The sequence below is a fragment of the Aythya marila genome (genome assembly GCF_965140915.1).
Source record: "Aythya marila genome assembly, chromosome: 1".
Classification (NCBI taxonomy): Eukaryota; Metazoa; Chordata; class Aves; order Anseriformes; family Anatidae; genus Aythya; species Aythya marila.
Window position 1 is genome coordinate 190,840,754 of NC_139042.1, and position 10,024 is coordinate 190,850,777.

The window sequence follows — 10,024 nt, forward strand, 5'->3', positions numbered from 1 at the left end:
TTTGCAGCACATTTTCAAAGTTTCCAGTTTATACCACTGAGACTTCCCTAACTCAAGGCGGTATCTTTGTAATTGAAGTTACTTAAAGACTTTACATCAACCAAGCTTTAAACTGTTCAGGTTTTATGTCCATGTAAAATGTTTTCTATCCTTTTAAAAGTAGCTCCCTTAACCACTCTTTATTTGAAGCCTTAGCAGCTTTATCAGATGCTATCTAGGTCTTGCATCAGAAGAGATAGAAAGCAGTGACTTCCTATTCACCTTCTTCATGCAGCTCATCATTTTAGAGGCTTCTGTCCCATACAACATCCATGTCTCCAAATTGGAGATGCACAGATTTGACAGATAGACCAATCAGTGTGAAAAATTGGCTGGATGGTTGCACTCAAAGAATAGCGGTCAATAGCTCAATGTCCTGGCTGAGTCTAGTAATGACTGGTATTCCTTAGGGGTCTGTATTGGGATTGGTATTATTTAACACTTTTTTGGTCTCCCCTGAGCCTCCTCTTCTCCAGACTAAATAACCCCAGTTCCCTCAGCAGCTCTGTACAACACTTGTGCTCCAGGCCCTTCACCAGCTTTGTAGTCCTTCTCTGGACATGCTCCACAGCCTCCACGTCCTTCTTGCAGCAAGGGACCCAAAACTGAACACAGTACCTGAGGAGCGGCCTCACCAGAGCAGAGTACAGGGGGACGATGAACTCTCTCGTCCTGCTGTCTACACTATTCCTTGTACACGCCAGGATGCGTTGGCCTTCTTGGCCACCTGGGCACGCTGCTGGCTGAATAATCTGTCTGAGGTCAGATCATCAACACCCAAGATACAGTCCTTGACTACTCAGATTAAATCTACCCGGACCCATATAAGAAGACTATAGCAGTTACGCTTTTTTGCATAACTATTCCAAATGTTGAACAGACAATAGCAGACACACTTCAGTTAGTGTTACATCACAATAATGGGACTAACAAAACAATTATGTTAATTACATTCCAACAGCGAGTAGCTACAACACCTTTATTGCATGAGTTGGCTTATTAACTTCCTGGGATGGCTACATTGTTCAATAAAATGTATTTTTTTCCTTCAGGTACTAATAAAGCCTTCAAAGACTTCTATGAAGAAGACTTTCAAACAGGACTTTGAAGATCTAAAGGTCCTTTGGAAAAGGAAAAGTAACAAAACAGCACTATAGTGTATATGTTTTTCCCTCAGAAAAAGTCTTTTCATTTACTTGAATGATTCCGATTCTAAGCCTGCCCTTAATGTTGGTCATCCTTAAGAGTAATTTACATGTATGCTCTGTAAGAACACTGTCCTGAATTGAGAAAGGTTAAAGCTGCTTACAGAAAAATTTCTAGACTCTTGTTCTGCTTAAAATTGTCTCCTTCATTTTAAGTTTAAAACAACATTTATTCTAACAGATTACATAAGAAAAATAGAAGCAGACATCTGAGCATGAATACAGAAAATACCCTGAATAGAAGCTCCTGTTGTGACCATATTTACACTTCAGAAGAATTTAGTCTCACGTATGACACACAGATAAACAAAGAGAGAAACACCTGTTAGGGATATTATTTGATAAGTAATTACTACAAATGCTATGGCTGTCCACTTCTCATTAGAAGAAAAGCCATGTTATAATCTTGAATAGGCCCAAATGCCTGCCTTGATTGCCAAGCCTGCTTCTCACAAAATTTCTCCTGTTTATACATTCACTATTAATACCTAAAGTTGAAAAGATTTTAAAGTGTTCATAGTAAAAAACAGCCTTATGGAAGCGACTGATATTGAAAAGAATGACAGCATTCCCAAAATAACGTATATCCATCAGAACAGCAGTCTTCACTCAAGAAAGAACTCGCTGTCAGCAAGACAGAGCAGTCTGTCTGCAGTCATCAGAAGCCATCCCTATAATTTTATGTATTATCATTCATAAAATTTTACAACTCAACTTGAATTTTTATTCTAAAATAAAAAGTTGTTACTTCTGTAAGTGATTTAAAGCCCAATTCTGATGAAGCAATCCATTCCCAACCTTATTTTTTTTTTCTTTTTCTTTAGACTAGTCACAGCTTCAAGAGAAGAAAAGGAGACTATGTTTTGTCATTCTTAGGATACAACTTGGACAAGGCACTGTCATAAAATGAACAATCTACATTTCTGGAAATTACTAAACAGTTATTACCATATAGAAGTTCTGTCTCACAGATGGAGTTACAGTGCTAGTAACTGCAGGAACAAATATGTAGATGAATATGTAGCTCAAACGTTAGGAGAGCTACATACAGAAATAACAACTGCTAGCATTCTTGTCAGGACTCCCACATTTCTAAAACTTGCATTTCTGCTGTCATCAGGATCTGTTTCAAGAGGAACTGGAGCATGACTGCAGTACTGTCTTTCAGTATCAGCCATACAATGTGCGTACAGATTCAGTTAGTGGAGGTGGTTTGGGAGACTGGCCCACTAATGTCCACATTTTTGCTGAAGACACCACACTTGGAGTGCCACGTTCAGCTGAGGAAGGCGGGAAGAAAGAGTACCTTCTTAATTTAGCTAACCTAAATGGCACGTTGGGCTGAAACATATCCAGAAGTGCTAGATAAGCTATCATTTGGTACCCTGTGGTACCTGTGATACAGAAACTTCACTGGTGCATGAAAGCACACATGCAATACACACAAGGTCCACCAGGGTGGGGATCATCCCCCTGTACTCTGCTCTGGTGAGGCCGCTCCTCGAGTACTGTGTTCAGCTTTGGGCCCCTCACTACAAGAAGGACATTGAGGCCCTGGAGCATATCCAGAGCAGGGCTATGAAGCTGGTGAAGAGCCTGGAGCACAAGTCCTGTGAGGAGTGGCTGAGGGCACTGGGATTGTTTGGTCTAGAGAAGAGGAGGCTCAGGGAGACCTCTCTACCTGAAAGGAAGGTGTGGGGAGCTGGGGGTCGGCCTCTTCTCACAGGGAACCGGTGACAGGACCAGAGGGAATGGCCTTGAGTTGTGCCAGGGGAGGTTCAGGCTGGCAATGAGGAGCCATTTCTGCTCGGAAAGAGCAGTCAGGCACTGGGACGGGTTGCCCAGGGAGGTGGTGGAGTCACCGTCCCTGGGGGTGTTCAAGGAGAGGTTGGACGTGGTGCCTGGGGACATGGGTTAGTGGGTGCTATCAGTGATAGGGGGGTGGTAGGACCAGATGATCTTGGAGGGCTTTCCAACCTTAATGATTCTATGATTGTATAATGAGAGAGATAAGAGGCAAATGCTGACACTTGCATGCATATTCCTTACATATGCCTATCTTGGCTAATAAGCCCCATATTCGCAGACAACACATCTGCAATTTATCACAACCATAAACTGGCTAGCTAAAACCATTTCAGCTATGAATGCCTAGCTACTTCAATGAAATGCAGACATGATCAAGATACTTGTCTTGCAAGAGTTTAATGAAAAGAAAGAAAGCTATCACTGACCTCTTCTTCTTAAAAATAGCCCTTTGAAAGGCCCTGTGAGGAATTCGCAGAAGTACTTGTACTAGTTATTTCTGTATGGGCTTTTCAACATCTGAGCTGCATATCCTGAGCTGAGGTACTTAAGATAAGTATCAGTTCCCACAGACCTTTGAAAGATTTTCCAAAGAGCACTTCATCCATCCATTTATGGCTCAGACCTGAGGCACAGGTTAGCAACAACTTTCTGTAACTCAGAAGCAAGAGACAACTCTCCAGGAACCCCCTGGCAGACTACAAATCTTACTATTTAATCAGCCACAGAGATAGCTAATATACACCTCAGTACAGTACGGTCCCTGGAAATGAATTATTTCCCCTTTATTCTAAAAATTTCCAGGCCCTGATAAATAATGATATTAAAATTTTATTGCTATTTTTAATACATCTGGTTAGGTCATTATGCAATGCATATATTTCCCCTTTGGTTATTTTATTACCATTACACTTGAACATAAAATGAAGAACTACACTCAATTTTATACATGAATATTACGTTTTCAGGTGGCACAGATCAGTGTGAACTTTTTACTTGAATGTTAATGGGACTCCGTTGAGGAAAGTGTTATAGGAGATGACATAATAATGAAAAAAAGCTAATTAAGACAGATGGAATGCAATGTCTACATAATTGACAGGAAATAATACTTGTGGGCTAAGTTCAAGTTTTCTCATGTCCACAGCCATTATTCCTACAGAGGAAAATGTAGAAGTACTCACACATCATCTACAGTTTAGAAGTGTTCTAAAGAAGATTGGCTTTATCGTAAGCAGGGTGGACTGACAGCCCAAACACTTTTACCTTTTGATTCTTCAACTAGAAATGCAAGACAAAGTAGTTTGGGTAATTAAACAAGTAGAAAAAACTACAAACACATTACTTGCAATATGAATGTTCCTACCAAAATATTGTTACATACATTAATTATAGATTACAAATGTGAAAGTCTCAAATAATGCGTTAAAAATAATCAAGAGTGATTTTTTCAGACATATTTTGCATGTGGCCATGCACACTCTCAAAAAATCATTTTTTTAAATCAGTTTTAGAGTATTTTGCAAGAATACAGGCTGGAGACAACCTGGCTGGGAAAAATTTCTGTGAAAAGGACTTGGGAGTCTTGGCACACACATTCAGCACGAGCCAGAAGTGTGCCCTGGCAACAGAGGCCAGTGGATGAAGGGAAGTGATCATTCCCACTGAGCACTTACTGTGGAATCACTGAGGTTGGGCAGGAACCTCTGCAGACCATCTAGTCCAACCCCTGCTCAGAGCAGAGTCACCTGGTACAAACGGCTTAGGCCACATCCAGTTCAGTTTTGATACCCAAAGATGAAAACTTTACAAACTCTCTGAGCAAACTGCTCCATTGCTCTTTAAACACTGAAAAAGGAGGAAAAAAAAAACGCATACTTTACTGTAAAACTTTTTTTTAATTCCAAAACCACATCTAGAATACCACTTCCAGTTTTAGGGACTCCAATGCAGGAAAACTATCAATAGACTGGAGCAAGGGCATAAGTCTGCCAAGGTGCTGAGGGGGATCAAGTGCATTCCCTACGAGAGTCCTGGAGAAGGCTTCAGAGGTACATAACAGCAGCCTGCTAAAACCTATGTTTTCAAGATGACATAGCTTAGTTTTAATAACAGTGTATATCAGGAAGATGAGAGACAAGCAGCATAAGTTGAAACAAGTAATGTTCCGCCTCACTATAGGGACAAACTTCAACAAGAGGACAAGACAAGCACTGGGACAGGTTACCCTCACAAGGGGATTGTACAGTCTCCATCCTTGAATGTTTTCGAGACCAACTGGACAAAGCCCTTAGCAACCCCATCTCAGAGCTGAACCTCTTGAGCAGGACATTGGACTAGATGACCTCCAGAGGCCCCTTCCTAGCTCAATTACCCTATGAGCTCATGATTTTGGAAGTTGTCATTTGTTTTCCTGAAAAAAAAATATGGAAAGCTTCAGTGAGTTGTAATCCCTCTGGCAGAAAAGTTAAAGAAAAAAAATGTAGCAGATAGCCGTGAAACACTGAAGAAGAAACCTATTACTGTGTACAGTCATCCAAAATTGACCGCTGTGAGACACTATAAGAAGCTAGTGATTAACAGATTAACAAACATAACAGAAAGACAAATTTTTAATAAAAAAAAAACAACTCCAGTAATCCTATTTAAAACATTTTTTCAATCAAGTATGTTTTCTAGCCTGGTAAGTGATAAGATGTATGTGTAGCCACTTAGGAGCCTATAACTAGAGAGAACAAACTGAGAAAGAAGATGCAAAGTAATTTGAGAACTCAAAATGGATTAAACTACTGTGCGATATCAAACATTAAGTGCTGAAAAAGTTCTGCAAAAAAAAATGAGAAGTATTATTTTTGCCTGGAGCCAAAGACACACTTGCACAGAAACCCCCAGAAAACCAAAGCAGCTTGAGTAAATCTGTTAAAGCAACAGATGATTTGACCAAATTTTTTATGTCTTCTCTAAAATAAGAACTGCAAGCATGTCAGGAAGCAACCATCATGCTGCTCAATGGCAACACTGTTGTTTATTCCACAGATCCCTGTGGTTCAAACATGTGCTGTTATATTTTAAATACAGTCACATTAGAAGAAAAAGGAGATGAGTGAGTAAAGGACAAGTCAGATGCTATCAATAGCAAAACTACACCTAGGAATACATATTTCTTGATAACAGCCTTCATACTTTTGGAATCAAAAAAATGATACTGTCTGGATGGGATGAAAAAAATAAATGAGTTTTCTATTAAGAATAACAAAGGACTACAAATACATTCATTTTTCCATTATTCTCTTATGCTCAGGAAAGACAAACTTACAAAAAGGGTACTTAGCTAGTCCTGACAACAGGACCCTAATTATAATCACAGTATATACCCTTTAAACTTAGCCAGTCCTGGTAGGCCAACATCAAATATAATGCCTATATTCATCAATATATTATGGCAATTCTACACAGATTCTTACACTGCAGTTATCACCACAACATCACACATTCCTCTTCTCTAAAATCCTTGCACCATTTATTCAGGCATCTCAGACAAAATGTAAGTAGCCACACATGAGTCTCTTGCAATATATTTTCACAGAAAACAAGAAATATTAGCACTAAGCTTGTTCAGGATTCCCCTTTGTTTGTTTGTTTGTTTTAATGTCTGTTTTTGTCTTTTTTATGTCTTTATGAGAGAGAAGCAGTTTTTGCTGGTTGACTGTAAAGATATTCTATTATGCATAGTAGATCATATGGAAAAATACTAAGGGAAAAGTCAGAATAATTTTAATGACTATTTCCAAGAAACAATCAGCAGCACCTTTACTGAGTAGCAGGGAGACCTACAGAGGATGTTCTAGGTTAGTGTATATTGGCAGCATGCTTGACAAATTGAGAATGTACAGCATTTAAAGTAAAATCTCAGCTGCCGTGAGCCTGCCTTGGCCCTACTGTGTAGTTCTACTCATGTCTTTGCTATGGTACTAGCTCAAGGTATTCAGCCCTTGAAGTAACCAGTGCTTTTTTGTTTAGTTGTGTGGTTCAGCTCTGTGAATCAACTCACAATAGCCCTCAATCAGACAGGAAATCAGGTGCAGGAAGGTGCACAGGTTTATGATAGTTTGATATGAATGAGTTTATGAACTCTGAGCATTGTTTAATGCTAAATTGAATGATTACAGGTTGCCTTGAAAAGGGTGGTCCCACCGACCCCATATCCACACAGTCCTTGACTCCTTCCAATGAATGGATCCTGCAACCATATATCCAGAATGCAAGTCAGCTCAGTAAAACAGTCTTTCCTCTTTTCTTTTTTAGCCCCTTCCTCTCAAGGAACCCACTTACAGTTGGCTTAGTTCTCCCAACCAACTCATTCTGCACCATCACCCCTCTATTTGACCAGCAAAATGGTGTCAGCACAGAAGGAAACAAAAGAGCAGAATGTGAGCAAAAAAAAAGAAGCAAAACCTTTCATTTCAGCAGCACTCTGCAGTTGCAGTGAATTAACTGTAACATCATTAGTCACACCACTACCATAATCTTTCAAGCCTGCTTTTGATAGATGAGTGCATCTTTGAATACATCCAATTGATAATCATTCCATTAATGTAAGAGCTTAAATTTTTATCAATGCAGTTTAATTCCATTACAATTATTTTCAATAATTTGTTTATCAGTACTTGATGTTTTTGTATGAAAACACAGTTTTAAGGAGAAATGATGTCATCTCTGAATTTCTTTTTCTAGAAGAAAAGCAAAGCAGCAGCCCTACAACAGAAGACATTCCAGAAACAGGAAAAATTGTAAAATAAGCTGGAGAGGGTTTCTATTTCTTTACTCATCTTCCTTCAAGAAGATTTGAAGTTCTGACTTTTAGTTTGATATGTGGTCAAATGCTGTTTTAAGAGACTGACATAAGAAAAGCAGCATCTTTTACAGGGATCAATATGACAAAAGGAATATGCTTTTCAATGATGCTCCAACATAAAATCGAGCTAGCATTCACTTGACCTTTAACCAGGAGAAATACACTTAAGATACCCTCAAGGAAGTTTAAGTCTTCTGTTTCTCAACTCAATAGCTTAACAAAAACAAATTTCACTAAGAGTTTAATTTCACAAGGTACCTTAGCCAATGAAACATTCACATTGAAACATACATGACAGGCAAGAATATGTCAAGGCACTCTACAATGAAAGAAATATCTATACAAAAAATGCTATCAAAATAAAGAACCTGGGTAACATGAATTTAGCTTCACTAATAACAACAGCTTCATTTCATAGGAATTTTTATTGTTACTCACATTTCATGATGATGTACAAATGATTGGAGGTAGTCACTTTCCACACATACAAATTCAACCTCCATGGTCTTCACTATATTAAAACCACTTGGAGAAATAAACACTTAAATTCTCAAACGCTTGACTAAAGCATTTAAAAAAATAAGAAAGTTACATGGGCCCTACCAAAAGAACCGAATCCATCAAGTACTGTAGGAGCACTTTTCCATCACCTCATCTCTTAAGAAAATGTTAAGAATAAATTAACCAGAGTTTTGCTATCCTTGTAACAATTTCTATTGTCACCAGAATAATACTGAAACAATTTCAAAGCAAAGATCTTCCACATTATATGGGTAGCTCATTTGAAAGCAGGGAATAATCAGAAGGAGCTGGTATGAATACCACTTAAAAAAAGAAAAGAAGAAGCAGCAATGTGCTAAATAGTTGTAACCGTAATTTATTTTCTAATCAGCTCACTGAAAACAGCAAATGAACCCTGACTGCAACCATCTGCCTACTAAACATTGCTAACATTCTTTGTTGCCAGTGCAAAAGAGAAATCAACACCTTTCAGAAACTTTCACATCTCTATCAAAGGTCAACTTTGGTCCCATCATAATCCAGGAAGTCACTCTGATTATTTTCTTCCATATATTCTGACTTTCAGAAGTCAGAATTATGTTTACTTTTTAATAAGATTCAAAACTTTCATCTCAAATGAGACAGATCTGAAAAACAGGTATTTTATTTATAGATACATACTATTTTTGATGCCTATTGCAACACAAAGCCTATAAAATTTAATTTAGGTAACTTCTTTTTCAAGTCTGAAGTATCTTTAGTTTTTTTTTTTTTTAAAGTAGATTTACTTTTATCTACTTTATCAACATTGCAGCATAAGGTGTTTCAAAATGCTAAATATCAAATACACGTGTTTGGACTACCATTTAATCTATGCTAGATTGTACTGATTCCTCCTTCACTTAAACACAAGATGTTCCAACTGCATATTTACTGTTACTTGTAGATCCTTCTAATCTTTGTGAACTTATGGACCAACTAGTACGTAGACACAAATCTTCCACTCTAAGTCTGTTACTTGTAGCACTTTAAAAATTGCATCCACAGTTACAGCTGTGGATGTAAAAAAAAAAAAAAACATTTCAAAAAAAAATCAGGACAACACTCAGTGAAGTAGCAGAAGTATGAAGACTCAAACAGATGTTTTAAAAATATGAAGATAATTTCAAGAACTAACAAGACGGCAGTTGTTAAAAGGTCACTATATCTATCGCTATATCTAAAATGATTAAATATAGAAGCAAGCTTTTCAGAACCTCGGTGAGACTATTTTAGTTGGAGACATATGTAAATATTCTCCACAACTGGTGACTGAGCTGTGTAACATGCCTCTAGAACTGGAGTTTGACTCTGCTCTAGCACATCATACTGCACTGAAACACGCAGACGTTTTGATGAATAAAACAGTTGAGCAACATCATCTTTTCTAATAGTATGCCAAACTTGCAGCAGATTTCTCCAATGGTAAAACGTACTTCTCCCCTGTTTTTCATAGAAGTATTCTTTCTCAACAACCTTCAAGTAGTTCAAAGCCATGACATTAATCAGTTATCTCCACTACTTACAGACAGAAAAAATCAATTTACCTGAATGCCATCAAGCAACTTGCTCATGCACC

General features: G+C 38.1%; 1 protein-coding gene across 1 annotated transcript in view; it reads right to left on the reverse strand.

The window, feature by feature from the left end:
• Positions 1 to 10,024, reverse strand: part of TBC1D22A (TBC1 domain family member 22A) — a 175,290-nt gene that overhangs the window by 103,493 nt on the left and 61,773 nt on the right. Inside the window, exon 10 of the mRNA XM_082752207.1 lies at positions 9,993 to 10,022. Coding sequence (XP_082608333.1) covers positions 9,993 to 10,022 — 30 coding nt within the window. The remainder of the gene's footprint in view (positions 1 to 9,992; positions 10,023 to 10,024) is intronic.